The 20,028-nt window shown below is 41.4% G+C and overlaps 1 protein-coding gene across 1 annotated transcript in view; it reads left to right on the top strand.

Annotated features, from left to right (window-relative positions):
• The first annotated feature begins 1,324 nt into the window (after positions 1 to 1,324).
• The window catches only part of frmpd4 (FERM and PDZ domain containing 4), a 41,645-nt gene continuing 22,941 nt past the window's right edge, over positions 1,325 to 20,028 (top strand). Inside the window, exon 1 of the mRNA XM_084083829.1 lies at positions 1,325 to 1,406. Coding sequence (XP_083939955.1) covers positions 1,333 to 1,406 — 74 coding nt within the window. The 5' untranslated portion in view covers positions 1,325 to 1,332. The remainder of the gene's footprint in view (positions 1,407 to 20,028) is intronic.

Raw genomic sequence — 20,028 nt, 5'->3', positions numbered from 1 at the left:
ACTCAGCATCAAGGTGGTAAGTCCCTATGACATACTGGCGTCATGTCATGTAATTAATGTAATAAAAAAAAAAAGGAAATAGCAGATCTAGAAGCTCACATGCATCACATTGGGAGGCATTGTGAGCTTGTGGAAATGCTATTTTCGTATACAGGGCTTAAGTGGTTAAAAAATGTCCCCCTTTTTTCTTTTTTTCTTTTTTTTTACCAAACAGACCCTGGAACTATTAACCCCATCTAGCTTAGAATACAGCAAATGCAGTTCTCCACTTTGATCACTTGTGTGTGCTGGTGTATTCTTTCATAGAATTCTTGGGTTGGAAGCACATGGCACCATACTGGCTGTGCAGCTGCTGAGAAATAGCCCTAGCTGAATGTAATTGTAGATTTTTAAAACCACACAGTGATGCAGACATGAGATGGATTTGATTGCATCTTTGTGCCTATTATGTCTGTCTCCTGTTTCATTTTTGTTACTGTAAATGACTCAGTATGGGGGTTGGGGCATTGTCTAATCCATCACAACCAATGTACACTATTGCGACTGCAAGTTGTGCATGTTTAATACAACTTGAGCCATGCATGAGTCAGGCGGCAAGCCATTTCAAGGTGACTCTGAAAGGTGACCTGTAAATACTGTTAAAAATTTGACGGATCTCAGATTATATTTTTAAAGTTGCATTTTCTCGTTGAGCTTCTCAGCAGAATGTAAATTTTATATTAGCATACTGTACCCCAAAAGTATGCTTAAACAATCAGTATATTGAATTACATAAGCCCGAGTGCAGTCTGTGCCACACTGCGTAGTAAGGGAACTTGCGCAGATAGAGTACGAAATACAATGCATTTGTCTTTGAGAAGCTGAGATGCTAAGACAAAACAATATTTCAGTCCATTTAGCAGGACGTGAGAGTGCAGAAGTGATCCGATTGTTGAGTGCTGTGATTACACAGATTACCGGACCTCACACTCAATAGCACATCTGTCCTATAATGAGGGGGAAAATGGGAGTAATGGTGAGAACAAAATGCAATCTAGATGTCAGACAAGATCTTGATTAACCACTTACAGAAGCAGCCCCTGAGCCAGTGCAAGGCCACGTCATCTCACATTTCCACTCAGTCTGATCCTTGAAACATAACTGGCCACTATCTATTGATTTTTCACTCTTCTCAATATCCCCTTACCGTTGATAGAATTTACGTCAGACTATCAATGTTTCGAGGAGTCCTCCCCTCCTATTGCAAAGATCTTTTCACGAGAATGAAGGGCACACTCTGAGCTTGCCCTCCATTAGCTCCGGTGGTGTGTGCGCCTGCCTTGGAGAGAAGACATGGAGATTGACAATACAGGTGAAACTGCAAACTGCGATAACAGTACCTCGGACAAGCACCAAGAGCAGGAGAGGTAAGTTTGCCATTGCTGCCCCCCCTCACTTACTACTTATAATGCAAATTATGGCTGACAAAATGTGTGGGTGTGTTCGTGTGCGTGCATGTGTGTGTGTGTGTGTGTGTGTGTGTGTGTGTGTGTGTGTGTGTGTGTGTGTGTGTGTGTGTGTGTGTGTGTGTGTGTGTGTGTGTGTGTGTGTGTGTGTGTGTGTGTGTGTGTGTGTGTGTGTGTGTGTGTGTGTGTGCGTATGTGTATGTGTGTATGTGTGCGCCGTGCGTGCATGCGTTTGTGTGTACACAAGTGTATAATCTATTTTGGGTTGGAACAATCCAGTTTGCATCCTGTACAATGTCCTAGTTTGGCCTTTCTGATCACAGTAATTTCATAAAATTGATCAGGACATTATTCAGTCAGGAAGATTGTTGCTGTTAAAGTCTTAATTCCAAAAGCCTTAGATGCCGGAACCTGTAATGAAACTGTAATGATTCTCAGAAAATTGTCTACTTTATAATGATTTCACTCAATCAAATATGATTCATGGCATTACAAGTGTAAAATGTTCTGAATCAGAACATGTTATCGCTATCAGAACTATGGACTCGTAGTACAGCCTGCAGCCCCGCAGTGCTCCGGCTTCATTCTAAGTGACAGCATCTGTTTGTGACCTTACAGCTTTCCATGGACGCATTGATTTTTCTCCCACGTTACAGATAATTGCTGGATGCTGTGAATCCTATCCTCCCAGGGCAGCAGGGAGGAGCTTTTGTAGTGTGTTGACACGAGAGCTGCTATCTGATTTGAGGAATATGATATCCTGGAATCTCATTGACTGTGATTGACTTCTGTGTACTTCCTGTCTATGGTATGAGTAAAGTCTAAACAGTTTTTGGAAGTTTTTCTGCCTTTTCGGAGTTGTGGCAAGTCTGTTTAGCTTGGAGACACTTTTAAGAAATGATCATGATGAATTTGATTCTGGAAAAACAGTGTTTTCTCTGAGCACGGCAATTAATTTCACAGCAGTTTATGTTCAGCTTAAACAGCGAGAACAACTTTCAGATGACCATAAGCTCTTTGGCGAACGAATGCTATTCGTTTTTCATCTTGTTTAATTAATTATGATTAATAACATATTCTCAAACGTTATCCTGTCATGAGAAAAAGTGATAATCACTATTATTCTGACTCAGTGAAATAAATCACATCATTAGAGTAAATGAAGTCGACGGATTTTACAAATACATTAGTAACCTTTATTGGAGCTGAGCTTTTCTCTAGCAGCTGTTGTTATGTTAATACCAGTTTTCCTGTTCTGCATGGAGCTACTCTCATCATTTTATGCAAATGACTGCATCCACTGTTTGTTCTGCTCCATAAACTCTGTCATCTTCTGATGAGAAAGTCACTTCCTCCTCTCTTAACCACTTGAACCCCAGCATCTAAATTATATTCTGGGGGGGAACATTAGCCAAAATAAAAATGGGCGAAGAGATTAGGTGTAGACGAAACAAATCGGTCCAAGAACAGAGTCAACTCAGGTCCGGTTTACTAAGTCTAGACTAGAGGGTTTAAAGTGGTTAACATGTTTTGCACACAACTACGATAAACTGTAAATCACCTACTGTATACTCTGCCCTTGATTTGTGTTTCCAAGTCTTTTGGATACGGAACATATGAAATATGCATGCAGTTTTTACTCATGAATATATCCTCAAGTGGCAAGCATGTTTGCTTCTTTTGTGTTTGAGAGAGATAGAGATCAATATTTCGCTCAAAATGTGTATGTTCATTTTGCCATCAAGCTCCAAAAGCATTTTCCGAGGAAGCATGTAGCTCCACATTGTTTTGAGGAGAAGACTGAAGCCTGAGTTACACTTGATTGTACGCAGAGTCTTTAACCACGTAAACCCTATATGCGGTACTTCATCGACCTGCATCCCCCAGGGTTCTATACTTTGCCCCCTCCTTTTTTCCCTCTTCACAAGCTCACAAGACAATGGATTGTGAGCTTGTAGATCTGCTATTTTTGGTGCACGACACTGCATGCAACTAAATACGTACCCAGGCATGAACCATTCTTGCACACACACAGCACAGCAGTGCACAAAACAGCACAGCGCATTTAATTCTACTAACTAAATCCAGGGCTTCATTGTGGTGGTCCTGACAAAACATCCTAGAGATGTGACGATACAGTATACGTGGGGTTATTGCACTTTGAACATCCTCCCATCCCTGTGCTAAGTGGCGTGGCCTATGTGTCATGGAAAAAACAGGCCACTGATGCAGTGCACTGTGGCCCAGGGCGAGAGTCAGGCCACATGACTGGGTGGGTTCGTGTCAAGTATTTATGTCACAGAGGGATCTACTTTTGTTTGTGTTTAACCCCACTGAGCGCCATTCAGTCCATATGGTCCATTTGCAGAGCCATAAGCCATAAAAGAGCAAAAACATCAAGAAACATTATGGGCTGCAGTGTGTACAATAGATAAGTTGCAGAATATACAGAAGTAACATACACAGTAAGGATATGTTGTTATAGAAATCACAGAGCTCCATTAGAGCCACAGGCGGTTCCCATACCTGTGCATTTCTCAGGACAGCAAACTCCCAGTTGCTCTAGTCTAGACGACCATAGACCACCGTCCAAGCATAGCATGGGGTGTGTTTGTTATGCAATCAGTTCCCTTTGCTTGCAGAGGCAAACACATGTGCCTCAATTCATAACGAATGAAGGACTGCATACACCATTCATGCATGAAATCAACTACACAGCATAATCCAATGTGAAATATCATGATGCAGTAATGCCCTGGTTTCATGGCAGAATACTCTCGACAGTCAGTAATCTAGACATTAGATATTACTTACATAGTTTATTCATTACCTATATGTGAACCGAACCCTGCCGACTGCACTAAAGATGATAATAGGTACGGATATTATACAAAATATGAGGAAAGGGAAATGGAAATAGAGTGCTATTGTGTGACATTTAGGTTAAGATCTAACAAATCCATTGACTATAGGATTTAGACATGGCTCTATACAGGGTGACAGGTGGCAGGCACATAGTGATAGAATTTGGATTATGGTTCAAGCTTAAATTTTAAGCTTCCGATAATCATAGAACACATGCCATTTTTCAAATGTCTTGCTCAGGGATTGCGATCAACAGTTCCGATGCAGCACTTTGACTTTGTGCAGAGCTGTTTTGAACAATACAATACATTACCATCAGCAGGCAAAACTATGCTGAAACACGAAGGTCAATACATGTAAATTCCTACCCAATAGACCAAAAATGTGTGGCCTTTTCTCCTCATTGGGGAATCCTTAACTCCAACCCAGCCACCCATTGGAGTCCAGCTGTTCAACATTGATCCCCCATGCTTTCTGATGCACTGGCCCGGAATGTGATGTTATTTCATTACTGAGGCAGAAGAGACAAGCTCGGTCTCCTCCCCGGGGGTACTGGCCCCCTCACTTGGAGCACGGTATGTGATGATAACTGAATGGCTTAGTCAGGCTAGCTCAGTCGCCTATGGAAACTCCAAATCAAGCGTGGTGCAGAGAGAAATTCTGAACCCAGGGAAAGAGGACAGGAGTCCACATCAGTGAGACAGACTTGATAGAGCAGGCCACGGGAAAAACAGCAACTAAAAGATCGAAACAAGGGCTGCTTCAAAAGCTTGTCAACTGAGATGGACCAAGACGAGGACAACGAACTTGGAGTCTTCACTGTTATTCAGTGAGTAGGCTATACTGTAGATAAAGTGTGTTCTTTACCCTGGTTTGCAAATTAATCAGTCGTTCATTGCTCGCAATTGTTGTGTATACCCAATGGCAAAGGTTATTGTAGTAATTGCTTGGCAGTTACTTGGAATAAGTAGCCTACATTACATTGATACATCATTGTGATGTATCAATGTAAGGTCAATACGGTCTTCAGTTGAGACTTCTTGATGATAGGGGACTTGAATAGGAAAGTTCATATCTTTTGATCTGAATACAGTATTACTAATCTGTCTTTTTTATGTCTTTACAATAGCATTAAAAAAATACTGTATGGTTATCAATGTACTCCATTACAAATGGGGTGTTGTTGATGATTGATTGATTGATTGATTGATTGATTGATTGATTGATTGATTGATTGATTGATTGATTGATGAAACTGTGTAGTAATTAGCTTTGTGATTGCTCTTTCCGCTAATACTGAATATGTTCTAGCTGTCAGTGGAAAACCAGATTCCATTCTATTATCCCCACAACATTTACAGTAATTGAAACTAGACGCGTCGCAATTCTGGGAAATTGCAAAGTGTGGTTGTGCCGACGCCGGTCGCGGCCGCCTGGACTCGAGGAATACGACTGGAGGAATACCGTCGGAGGCCGCGCGACGTGCGATTCGAATTCTGTGCCGATCGGATCCCGCGTTCGTGACGCGTGCCGTTTTGATTTGAGGAAATAGGCCCCTCCCACTAAAGAAACAGGCCCCTCCCACAAATGTAGCGGGCCGATGACATTGTCATGTCACTCCTGAGATCACTTGCTTTTCTTTTTGAGAGAACTGATCCCCCCAAAAATCATGTTCTTGCATCAAACGGTTACGTTTTGCACATTTGTGCCCCCCCCTATGGATCAAAGTGGAAATGCTTTTGGGGATTCGTTGAGTAAACCACCCTCGACATGTGATTCAAATTTGGGATTAATTGGACGTTTCGTTCGTGATTTTTGGCGTTCTTTGTAAAACAGGCCCCTCCCACTAACTTTGGAAGCCAATTACGGACGAACGGTAAGGACTATCAAAATGCCGTTTGGATATGTTTATCGCATGGGTCCAGAGATCATGTGTACCGTTTTTGGTGAAATTTGGATAAAATATGTGGGAGGAGGAGCTAAAGGTGTTTTGAAGACGCAAATGGGCGTGGCCTATATGGGGAGTTGCGTTATGAACCAAGAAATCTAGGAGTAAAAATTATTTTATTTTACAACCTACGGTTCAAAAGTTATAGGCCAAAAGGTAAAGTGGGCTGTTATAGCGCCACCATGTGGCCGACTGGTGTCATTATTTTTTTTTATAATTTGGCAATAAACTATGAGCCTTCCCTCAAAGTCTTGTAACTCTAGCCCTTACAGTTTCCGAGACAAAAATACTTGAATGGGAGTTTTTTCATTTCCCCGTTAAAGTGGATGGGGACATTTAATGCACTAATAAATCAATATCAATTAAACTATGTAACCAATCTCTAGCAAAGTACAAGTGCACGATTCCCGTTGAAGTCATTTTGACATATAGCACGAAATTGGGAAAAAAAAACTGTGGGAGGAGTAGCGTGCCAAAATAAAGTTTATCTAGGAATAATAAAGTTTATCTATCTATTCGGGCAACCACACTAAATATTAAGTAATTAAAAACAATTAGCATCAAACCTGAACCACCAGTAACCCGCATTTACATGTTGAGCAACATTAAACCCATACCCTTTGCATCTTCTCAGCGATGCACCCAGGTTGGTTGCTGGTTGAGATGTAGAGCCTTGACAAAATCTACACACATGTTTTATTCATAATAATATAACTGTATTTTATCCTCAGTATTTACTTTGAACTTTATGAGCAGCAGGTAGATCGAAACGGGTCATTTAAATCCAGAATATTTCAGAGCCATAAAGTAGCTATACTGCAGCCAGGTACTGTAACACAAAGTAATGACTGATCACAATTTGTCACACCGTTGATTGAATATCTATGACAAGATGCAATTTAGTTCTGGAAATGTGCACCAAATGCTATTTAATTTCATGAATGTGCCAGCAGTGCCATGATTAGCATGGATTCTGAGTGACTCATAATAACAGAAAGACGGTGGAATGTACTGTACACAAACACAGCGACAGGGGGGGGTGTTATATGATGGTGCAGTTTGCTCTGACGATTGCTGACACACATCTGGTTGAGGGTCAGGAGGTAATGGTGCCAAGATAAGATGAGAAGGTACAGTAGTCTTTTAAAAACGGACAGAGTGACCTTTTAGCTCTGCAGCATGCTAAAATGCAGCATGTTATCCATACAGTGTTGCACATTGTAACACTTTGCGTTTAAAACGATTTTGGTCCCACCAGGCTGGAATGGCCGGGGACGGGGATTATGTTTTCACACCCATGAGTCTGTCCGCTGGACCAATAGGCATGAAACATTGCACACACACTTCCAATGGGCCAAATGGGCCCACATTTATTTTAAATCAGCCATTCATGGTGGCACTATGTTTTGCCATACAACTATTGAACTGTACGCACTCCCCATCTAGGTCCCGCCCATTTCTGCCTGTCAAGATTTTCCACCATCTTGCAACACACTTGCACACTGCTACTACTCCTACAGATTTTGTTCCGAAACGTACGTAAAGCGGTACAAATTGTCTCTGTCATATCCATCAGATCTTTCAGATTCCTTTCGGATTGGCTAGGAATCGACTTTCAAGGTTTGCCACCAATCAATCACAAATGCACCATCCAATCTGCTCCAAATCTGAATCACACATTCAGGGGCCTCTTAACAAAACAGCGCCAAAAGCAATTGCACCCTATACGGGCGGCACACATGCTAGACGGCTGTACCCCACGACTGACACAGCCCTGGGTGGGCAACCCGGGTATCTGTGCTCCGACGAGTGCACTTCTCTATTTTTTAAATGTATGGTTACAATTAAAAATGGTATTCTGATATTTTAGAAAATATTTAGTAAAATGTTGTTTGTTTGTTTATTCCTTTCTTTGTACTTGTAGAACTTAGCAAAGTGTTTATTACACTCTACTTATTTTAGCTTTCCAAAGCAAGCAATGTGATCCAAAGTCTGGACTTGCAATATTTGGTGAGTTTCAAGTTTCAGAGCAAGGGTGAAATGCCTGAAATAAGCTGTTTTCAAAAAGAGCAGGGGAGGAAGCTTATGGATCGCAAGAGCAGTAGGATATTATTGGTAAAAGCCTGAGCCAGAATCTCCCTAGATTTGACCTGATCCTAATATTCTCTGCCAGTCATGCTGGCCTCTAGGCCACAGGTCCAAACCAAGCGGACAAATGGCCAGAATATAGTCTCTCATTCCTATACAGACAGCTAAAGACTGTCAGATACATGTACATGTATTGACCACCACCAATGATCTACATGTTTTGTATAATGATATTGAGGAGACCTTTATCTGATGATGCAACTTTTACGATGCAACCTTTTTTTGGCCACAAAATAAATAAAATAGAAACTGTTTGAGCCTTATATGAAACACAGCTTATTAAGTCTAAATTAGCCTGCTGTATCAACATTATTAATATAGGTCTACAGCCTATATTTGGTGTATATGCTACACATTTTTGTTTTTACAATTGGAGACTGTAAGAATAACTTTAGGCCATAACAATGATAAGTAATAAAAAAAGCGAATATATAGTTATTCATTTCCACATAATTGTTTTTGCCTACGCAAGAGGGAGCCACTGGAGAAGAGCTAAAGAGCCACTACAGATTTCCTACTCCTGATCTAAAGGATCTGTTCGGTGCATATTCAGTGAGCATGACAAAAATGTAGGAAGAAGCTAAGCCCTTCATTGATATAAAAACAATAAGTACTTTAAATTCATTTTGTTTCACTGGGAGCCAGTGAAGAGAAGTTCAAATAGCTGCCAAGCTTCTGCCTGCTGGACTGCCGCGCCTGCCCTCCACGCCCTCCCCATCCTCTTGGCGATCCCTGCACGGGACACTTTGGTACCTCTCGATCCGCTGTAGTGCAGGTGTTCTCATGTCCGTGCCACAATGAATTACTCAGTGACAGCCCTGAATGGGAGCATGAGCTTGTTGCTGTTCCCATCCAGCCCAATGCTGCTCAGGCTGCGTGACAAGCCCAGCCATCTACGGAGATAGCTGCTGTTGTTGTCACCGTTTGGTCGTCCATGAAAGCTCTGATCAGTGGTTGCCTTATATACCAAACATGATGAGGGGGGCCTCTGCACTTCCTTTTCCAGCTGGTGTCAGTCTGCTCTCTGCAGGGTCAGGAGGAGCTCATTCCTGAGGATTGCCCAAAAATCTGCTAGGCATTCTTGACATGCTTCCTACTTTCTTGCCCTGCCTCTTGAATTAAATGGTTAAAAAATGGTAAATGGTGCTTTTATATAGCGCCTTACAGTGTGCATTAGCATTACAGTACATTCACACACCAAGAGCAGGGGAAACCATGCAAGGCACCAACCTGCTCACTGGGAGCTGTTAAGAATTAAGTGTCTTGCTCAAGGACACTTCAATACTAACCCACACGGAGCCAGGGGTCGAACCTTAGCTGCGATGTATATGTATATGGTGGCCATGGTTTTCAGCCGGCGGTCCACAACTCCCATGACATTCCCTTCCAATATCTGGTCTATCTACGTCCTCATCAAACGGCAGCTATATTTGTGGATGGGGCCATTGGATTCTTGGTTAGGTGAGTGGAGCACAGACAACTGATGTGGATGGCACTTGGTGGCTCTGGAGGCTTTGTGCATTGCAGTTAGTTACAGTAGCTGATGGTATTTGGAGGCTCTGTGCATTGGCCAATAGAACGACCAGTGGAGTGCTGGCAGTGGATGTGGACGACACAAGGAGGCTCTGGGCACTGTGTCATCGCTTCCGCTGTCAAGCATCTCATCCTGGCCTGGTGTATCCTCAGGCTCCTCATGTTCTTGCTGCAGATGCACTGTACTCTCGATGTTGTTAGTCCATTGTCCTTGGGTCCATCTGGTTTAGGTGCTCGTTCCCTCCCTCTCTCTCTCTGGCACCCCTGGTGGGTAATATACCATTGTTGTTTGTGTAGCTTGGATTTTTCCAATTTCTTCCTATTAGAAGATGTGGTTAGAGGAACATAGAATTGTCCTCAGCTATGCTATATCAATAATTACTGGCCAAATCTGTGTGTACAGTATGGTAGTATTACTCCGATTACACATACAGTATTATGATACAGTGACTGTGTGAAACTATTCATGTCATGTTTTTATATTGTTACACCCTCTGCCTGGTTATTCCTATTATTCCTTGTAGTACTGTACTTCTCAAGCTTATAATGCTTAATATAAAAAGGATGCATCTGTTTTATATAAATAGATTGACTTCTCAGTCATCTTACTTATCTCTCTATGATGATGGCAAATTAACCAAGAGGCTCACTGTAGTAGAGATGACGACCTACGCTATTGTGCCTCTTTCTCTCTCCGTTTCTGTTTCTGTTTCTGTCTGTCTGTCTGTCTGTCTGTCTGTCTGTCTGTCTGTCTGTCTGTCTGTCTGTCCTCTCTCCCTCAACAAAGAGACATTGAATTATTCATCATTCTCCTGAACAAGTTGTGCCATTTTAATAAAGAATGGTTGCTACTAATCGTTGCTTTTATTCCTGCTAATGTTACGACATAGACTATTGTTATATTGATGAGACTGATTGATATTCTGTCAGCCTACATCACATACTCCATCCACAAGGAGAACAATCACAAAGCAGATCAACCCCCTTTCATCCAGCTAAAGGGTATCACAACAGTGGCTTAAGATGTCAATACATGAACATTTAAGTATTGTAGCTGTGTTTACCAACATTGACTGAAGAAATGCCTTTTGTGCCTATGCCTTCCTGGGTGACTGAATTCCACAATTCTAGAGCTGAACAGGTTTTATCTATCCTTAAATATAAGGCAAAACAACAAATTGAATTAGTGGCTTAATCAGTAGTAATATTTCACTGTGTTCTAGAGACTGAGAATGCTGTGGCTTGAGTGTGTTTGAATTGTGACGTTGGATGCCAGATTTGTTTATTTGTCATTGGCACATTACAGGGAAGGGTGACTGAATAAATTGCCTTTATTACTGCGAGAAGACCCTTTTATCAAGCTGTCTGTGGCGCCTGAAGAAGTATCAAACTACTAATTGGTTCTTGGTGGTTTTTGACACAGGTGACTCATCTGTAGTCTTTGATTAATGTCAGGCGATTCTTCCACTATTGGATAAGAGACATGGTGATTTATCTTTTGAAGGGGGACGATAGAGCTAGTGCGTCAGCTAATGTTTTCAAATACTCTAGTCAAGTCACTCATTCAATTCCTGAAGTGAAAGAGGATTAAATAAGACCAACATACAAATATACATAGACAAATCCAACAATAAAATAGCAAGGTATTTACAAGGTTTGACAACATGAAAATATATGGAAATAATTACAATCTAAATATCACAGAGGAAAAAGGATGCCTGATGCATGCCAATAATGTGCAGCTTATGAGCTGAATAGCTATGAATCACAACAGCCTTCCTCTCCTCTCTTCTCCTCTCTTCTGGACATTGATTAATCACACATGCTCTGCTCCTATTATCCTCCCTGGAATTTCATGCCGGGTACGGCAATCTTAACAACCCTGCTCTGCTGTGGTAAGGCAACAGGATAGCCTCTAGTGAGTTTAATCGTAGTTTGGGTTTAGGATATGCACTAAAAGAACAGCTTGATGAAATAGCCTCATTCGAGGGTAAACCTTCAGTAGGTGAAGGATTGTCACAACAAATGTTTGCGTGCATCATCAACTGGACATCCTACAGAAGGTGCAGCTACTGTACAGTATGTCACCATCTTCCTCTTTGCTGTTTCTCCAACTTCTCCCTCTGCGCGTGTGCACACACACACACACACACACACACACACACACACACACACACACACACACACACACACACACACACACACACACACACACACACACACACACACACACACACACACACACACACACACACACACACACACACACACACACACACACACACACACACACACACACACACACACACACACACTGTCTCTGTCTCTGTCTCTGTGTCTCTCTCCATCACTCTGCCACACCGCCCTGCTCCCTGAAAGAGGGACACCAGTGCACTTATAGTCTTAATCCTATGATTCTGAAAAAGAAACGCATGGCTCTGGCTTTGACAAGGCTGTTTTTTTTACTGCATTCATCAGCACCCACAGTATCTGTGTGCCCTTACAACCCCAGCGTCCCCACACAGCAAAATCCTCTGTGTTCATTTAACTCTGAGATGGTACAAATGTAACCCAAAGGAGCCGTATAGGGTCCGGGTTACATTTGTACACCTTCAGAGTTATAAAAGGATAAATCAACACTGAAGATTTTACTGTGCATTCCATCCCCTTACCTCCCATTGATCTCTTACCCTCCTCCTTTTCGTATTACTCACTCCATCTCTATCTATCACTCTGTCCCAGTGCTCTCCCTCCCTCTCTCTCCCTCCCTCCCTCGCTGCCCTCGCACTTGCTCTCTCCGCGTCTCCTCAAAGCTGTTGTTACTGTGCCGCGACTCCCGCTCATGATTCCACCGCGATGGAAATTAAATGAAGGTGGCTTTAGCGCGGCTGGCTGGCTGACGGAGGCACGCTTGGAAGGATGTAACCAGGGGAGACTGATGCTGAGCTAGCTGCCACATCCTCTTCCACGGGCTGTGGATTTACACCACTGAGAGCGAGGACACGGCAATCACTCAGCCATGCAGAAGCCCGACAACAGGACTAATCTCTCCACCTGACTTGTGGAAGCTCTGTTTTGTTCATTATTTATTTCCCTACTGCTAAACACAGTGGGACAATGGAGCTGGAGTGAGTAGTAGATAGTAGATTTGTAGCCCTGACTGACTGCAGCAGTCTGCTGCACACATGGATGTGTTCAGCTTCGTAAAGATGCCAAAGCTGTCAGGGTGAGTCCGATGGATGCTGCTTGCTGCTTTACTGTACAGCACTGTGTGTGTGTGTGTGTGTGTGTGTGTGTGTGTGTGTGTATGTGTGTGTGTGCGCGCCTGTCTGTCGCTGCATGGCAATGGTTTTCTTCTTCTATGGTCAGAGACAGGATTTAGGAGACAGGAACAGACGTGGAGTAGCATGTTGCAATGGTCGAGGTTGAGGGAAATGATTGAGTTTGTCAAACATCGGTGTGAATAACTTGGCGTGTGATTCTATGTGGAGCGAATGAACGAGTGACATACATGGGAGTGGGAGACAGGGTGGGTGTATTGTGGATGGCAGCAGATGCTGATGTGCTATACACAGTAAAATCCTCAGTGTTAATTTAACTCTGAGAGTGTTAATGGACCCTTAAGGGTCCATTAAAACTGAGGATTTTACTCTGTATACAAAAACATGGTAATATGCTTTTGTAATTTTTAAGGTTTTTGCAGTGTTATGTCAATTCTTAATTGTTTTAATATCTACTGGGTAAATATTAGGCAAGTTATTTGCAATAGAAGCCATTCTACGTAAATATGTGGGCATGATCATCTCAAAAGGTGTAGGTTATTCCAATAAATGTACAAGTGTGTGTCATTGTACTATGTACTATGCCAAAGTTCCTCATTGGACCTTAATGGGAGCTATATGCGAGTTCTCAAACTCAAACTTCCATGACTTAATTCAGGACTGAGGATTCCCAAGTTCTGCCTTGTACAATGAAAGCCCAATACTACAGTGTTTACAGTGATAAGAAATATAAGAAAGAAAGACAATCTTTTATTGTAATATGTATATTTTAAGCGATTTTAAAACCTATTATTATTCAATGAATTGGAGGGTGTGTGAATTGAAACCATGGCGCCTTAATAATAAGTGATTAGAGGTAAATGAAATGGTTTTGTAGTACTGCAGATCCTGAGTAATTCATTCATTGCCCTGGCAGACAGTTCACACCCATGTCTGTGTTAGATTGTCATGATCTTCTACAGTAATCCTCCTAAGGGATTTAGCTTCACCACAGGATATTGGTTGTGCGATCAGTTCACAAAAAATGGGACACATTTTTTATCATAATATAGTATATCACATAATGATGATGGCATTGCCCGTCTTACATGATTCATCCGGGGCTGATTATACACATCAGTTTCCATTTTATTAATAGACTCAAATAGAAGTCTAGATTACAAGATTAACTTGGCTAACAAAATTAGGGTCAGTTCACAGAGTGACTGTTTTTGAGTCATCCGGAATGCAGCTTTTGCTCCAGTGTGGGCAAATCCACTGGAAGAGATTAACAACAGACCTGCAGTTAAAAAGGGAAGCAAGCAGGGAAGACAGGGCTGCTGCTTCAGTTGAGGGGACCATCGGTGTCCAGTTAAGTGTCCCGCCATGGAAGCGTTTACAAGGTGGCTCCCTGTGGGCCACCTGCATCCTGTCACTGTTAATAATGGTGCACATAACATAGTCCCTGTTTGCTGGCGAGCACTGCTGTAGATGCCTTGTCTCTGCCATCAACAAGAATTTCAATCAACAATTTCATATTCTGTCCGTGGATGATGGAACATTTTACACAGTAAGCCATAGCACATTATGTCTTACAGAGACCGTGAAATCTCTCCTACTCAATTATACGGTACCTCCTACAGTACATACTGTAAAATCGCTGCCCCAAATCTCTCTCCGCTGTCAGGAAGAAGAGTGGCTTCTTCTCCTTGCTTTGATTTTCTTCACAGGGTGTTATTGTCTAGTGAACACGTTTCCTTGTTTGATGTTCTACTTTTTCTTTAGACCTGAAAGAGCTGAAGAGAGTGTGCAAACATTTGACCACATAGCGTAAGCTACAAGTTGTAAATGGCAACGGTCTTGACTGATCTGGGGACTGTATGTCATTCTAACTCTTGCAACGAAAGAACTACTCAGTAAAATCCAGTCTGTTCATTTATCTCTGAGGGTTAAATTAACATTTAACCTTTAACTCTGCAATAGTTCATCGTTATTTGCTGTGTATGAAGAATTGATAGATTGAGTATATTGCAGCTCAGTGTTGAAGTAAGAGGTAGAAGCATGTTACACTATGAAAGAATAGTTACATTAGCTGTTGTAAGTAAATCCTCAAGTGTTCATTTATCCATTCAGAGCGTACAAATATACATTTGGTTGCATTTGTTAAATTAGCACTGTGACTTTTCTGTGTACACTATGTGTATTACCATTTGGTTAATTTCTGGGTGTGTTTTCTACAATGATTAACTCAATCAATCCATTACGAGAGCCAAGGTCAGTCCTATTTTAAATGTGCAACATTTCCACACAGAAGTCACTGGACTGGATACAATTTGATTAGCCTAAATGTTCATCAGAGTACAAGGAGGCCAAAAGATTTGTCTTGCATGGCTGTTTAAATCAGAAACTCTCAGGGCAGAAGACACCAGCGATGGCTTGGGGGGCAGCAAAGAGAGCCAGCTGGCTAGTGAAAGAGGTCTCAGCCAACCATTTATTTTGTTCTCTACTTTAGAGCTTTCAGAATGGAAGCAATGAATAGCACAATGAGCTTGCAGGAGATTCAAAGCTATTGCCTGGTGCCCACTGGCCAACTATATTCAGTTCATACTTCACATGGAGTGCTATGGACCACAGGGGGCCTGGGGGAGGTTTAGTGCAATATAGAATGATCTATGAAAAGATACAGATAGTCACGTTTCACTTTTTCTCCTTGTTACAGCCAGTGATATACTTTAAAGTTCAATATTAACAGCATGAGGACGGAACCAACTGTCCACAACCTTGAGCAACCTCCACCAGCATGCATTAAAATAAGGAGTACCATAGATGCAACATTAAAACAAGGAGTACCATGGGTACTACATTAGAATAAGGAGTACCATGGGTACGTATTACAATAAAACAAGGAGTACCATGGGTACTGCATTAGAATAAGGAGTACCATGGGGTATTACAATAAAACAAGGAGTACCATGGGTACTACATTAGAATAAGGAGTACCATGGGGTATTACATTAAAATAAGGAGTACCACGGGTGTTTGAGAGGCATTCGGATGCAGAGGCCCCCAGTGCCCCATTTCTGAGAGTGTATAACCTTCAACATAAAGATGCCCGCCAGACATTAACTGTATATTTTCTGTGTATGTGTGGGTGGTTTTGTGTGTATGTGTGTGTGTGTGTGTGTGTGTGTGTGTGTGCGTGTGTGCGTGCGTGCGTGCGTGCGTGCGTGCGTGTGTTTGTGTGTGTGTGTGTTTGTTTGAATGAGTGTTAGTGTGAAAGTGTTTGTATTAATAATAAGACTAACATAACCTGAAGAAAACACGCTATACGATGGTGTAATTCATCACATGAGGTCAAATGGAGATGAATGCAATGAATATAACTTCTTGTATCATGTGTGGTGCAGTACTAGAATTCTTCCTTTAGGTGGTGCCAGAGAACTCCAGGTTCCAGTGTGAACTACACAGTAAAACCTTCTGTTAAGAGTGTAAAAATTGGACCAACTAGCTCTAATCTATTTTTACACTGCTATAGTTAAATGAACACTACATATTTCATTGTAGACCTTTAGTTGCTTATACTCTGCTGGATAACAGATAACAATGCTTAGAGTCAGTGGCACTTAAGTGTGCTCACTTACTCAGTGTAAAATACCAGGAACATAATTTTGGGTTGTCTCCCAAACACATTTCTTAATTCCACCCAAAGGAGAACAGCAAGCCTGAAAACCTCTCTTTAGAGAACCACCAGAGAGCTGCCTTGGATAGTGCTAGTGCTGTTGCCCATGGCAACAATATCAGCACTTACAAAGAACAAAATAAATACAGAAATGCAATAGGCACATTCAGCTATTTTGTGGCCCAAAAAATTGCATAAATCACATAAAGAATAACCTACATTCTGTGTGCAGTGGATATGAAAAGCTATTTTCATGCCAATACTACCGACACAATATGGAAACAAACTAGGAATTGTAGTTCTCAGGTTTGATCACGCTGGTGTGATAATTATAGTATCAACTCCTGCATGATATGTAGGTGGTGGACGCCATTTGTTTCTTTGTCGAAGCCAAATAAACAGCCTGTCAAATTGTCTTGGCCGAAAATGGACAACATGCTCACAAAAATGGATAAAATTTGATGTAAGTGTGCAGTGAAATGTGAGTATGTGTATGCCTTACATTTCCTTTGCAATCAGTAAAGGTTTTCTTTGGTGAAAGTACAGGTATTGATGATGAGACCACTTATAGCAATATACAGATATGATTTCACTGGGCCACAGTATTTATAAAGCTATTATATTGACCAGTGCGTTCATGCAGAGCAGTGGCAGTGTTTAGACAAGTCAAACAGAGGACACACTTTTCTGAGACAAGAGACAGAAGTGCACTTCTGCCCCCAACAGGAGGCTTACTGTTGGAGAGGAGAAATAAGGCCCTTTAATCAGACTGGTTCCTCTATGTCTGAGCTACCCCTCTGCTCCCAGGGGCTGGTCATCTCATCTGCTGTTTGTCCACAGATTACATATCCAAACAGAATTACATTATAGCACTCTCCACCTTGCACGTAAACATCTGTTGAATTCAAAGATCCAAGAGCACAGAGGAAGTAGCATCAAAGTACTCATGTAAAACCCCACATCCACTGGTGGAAATACGAATACTCTTTTCCAATTATTTGATATACAATTAGTCAGGGTTTGATCGGTTAAAACATCTAATCAGATCTACAAACTCACAGCTTGTAGATCTGCTATTTTCGCATATGTTGGGGGAATTGGGGGGTTGGGTCTTTAAGACCATGCTTTGATATCAGCATGCGCTGGCAGAACAGGTCATCATGTTTTAACGTATTCATTTTAGCTTTAATTGGATTTGAATGGTGGCTGTAATGTAGGCCTACATTAGAGAACAAAAGTTTACTGTGATTGTGTGGCTGTGATTGTGATGACGAGAATGACTGAGAGACTGGTGGTTGGTTCTAATGATCTTTTAATCGCCAATACCGGCAGGCAGGGCTGTAGTGTGGTTTCATATAGCCAACAATCATGGAGATTGTTTGTGTGAATTATTTAAACACAGTTAAGTGACTCTATGTTAGAATGCTCTAGTTAGCTGGTGTTCATCTGTGCAACATGGGTGCAATATCCATCAACATGCAGGAATTCAGACTTTATAATGGGATTCTGCGATAATATGTCTTTTCAAACAGCAAGTCGGCGAAGTCAAGTTGTAAAAAAGAAGAAAGTGAAAGTGAGCTGGCGTGATAAAGCAAGGATCCAATTCCTCATGCAACTTTTATAAATGGTTGAAAAATGATCTTTTCCCAGGCTTCTTAGACAGTTTGCTAATGCTGAGGTATTCAAAGTTAGTCTTTGGTCAATTTAGATCACACAAATTGGGCATAGCTTTGAGACAAAGACAATTTCCGTCTTTGAGCAAAAATATTAGGTTAGATGTGTGAAATTATGCCTACTGTACAAATAGTGTTGTTTTCTCCCAGTTTAGATTATACATCACTCTGACCTACAGTGACCATAATTGCAATGAGAACAGCAACAGGAACCCTCTCATGGTTCTTGGTTATTCATTATGTCCTCATTATACAGCAGGTGTTTTCTTTACTGATGAAATATGGAATACCACATAATGGGTTTGTCATTACTGTACAGTAAAAGGTTACTGTAATTGATAATTTATACAGTAGCTATACTGATGCCAAACCCAGTGTCAGTTTTAATAAGGATATTTTTAATGTAATAAAAAATATCCATTATGGGTTTTGCATTTTTATACTGCACTCTGTTCCAAAAGAAATCCTATAAAATGTGTAATTTATAGCTACGGATGAAACCCAGTCACTGATTTAATACGTTTTTGCCACTGGAGGGGCCGAGCCATCTAGAAGAGGGGCAGGAAGTGAAAGTAACTCCCCAAATATTTTTCTCATGTTTTATACTTTTTGAATTTTATTTGAACTTTGAATAAAACTTTAATGTTATACTGGAAGTCAAAGGAGAGGCGCATAGCTAACGTCATGTTGATGTCATCAACATGACGTTTGATCCACATGAAAGCCACATCTCTGTAACGTACTGTAGGCCTCCTTGGGAGCCTGTCCCAAGTACAGGCCATGGTAAATCAAATGATAAATGATACATTTATATATTGCGCCTTTCTCCAAACACACACCCATTCACACACCGATGACGCAGGAAGACCATGTTTTTACGGCATGGCTCTGTAGAACACTGTCTATAAAATGGTCTGTCTGTCTGTGTGTTTGTCCGGAGCTAATCTTGCCAACTGCTGGACCGATCCAAATGTCTTGTGCATGCTGCCAATAGGCCAACTTAGTACTTCCACACATTTTGTTTGACATTATGTTTTATATTTTGTGAAGTATTTAACTTAAATTTTATAATCAATGAGGGCTCGGATCAGGCTGAAATTGTGCCCAAATGTGTCGTCAATATGACGCCATCAATACGACATCATCAATACGACAGAAATAAATTATCAAAGCTGTATGCCTACCTACGCCTTTAATGTCATCATGGCTTTGCCCTATAAGAGGTAGTTTTCCTTACAACACAATACACCTTGCTTGTGTACATCCACTATGGGTATTGCTTTTTTATACTGCACTGCACAAAAGTAGATGGTGAACTCTTCGTGCATAAATACTTTTACTCAATATTCTGCTGTCTAGAGGCCTTCTAATCCCTATCCTCTTTCTCTAGTTTTACATAGGATTTCACCCCTGTATAGGTTTCTCTTCTACATAGGATTTCGCCACTACACTAGTTTCCCTACCTCTGACTCTTGGG

This window comes from Gymnoscopelus microlampas (assembly GCF_963454915.1).
Source record: "Gymnoscopelus microlampas genome assembly, chromosome: 17".
NCBI classification, from domain to species: Eukaryota; Metazoa; Chordata; class Actinopteri; order Myctophiformes; family Myctophidae; genus Gymnoscopelus; species Gymnoscopelus microlampas.
The sequence above is the reverse complement of the archived record's forward strand: the minus strand, read 5'-3'. Positions and strand labels throughout refer to the sequence as shown.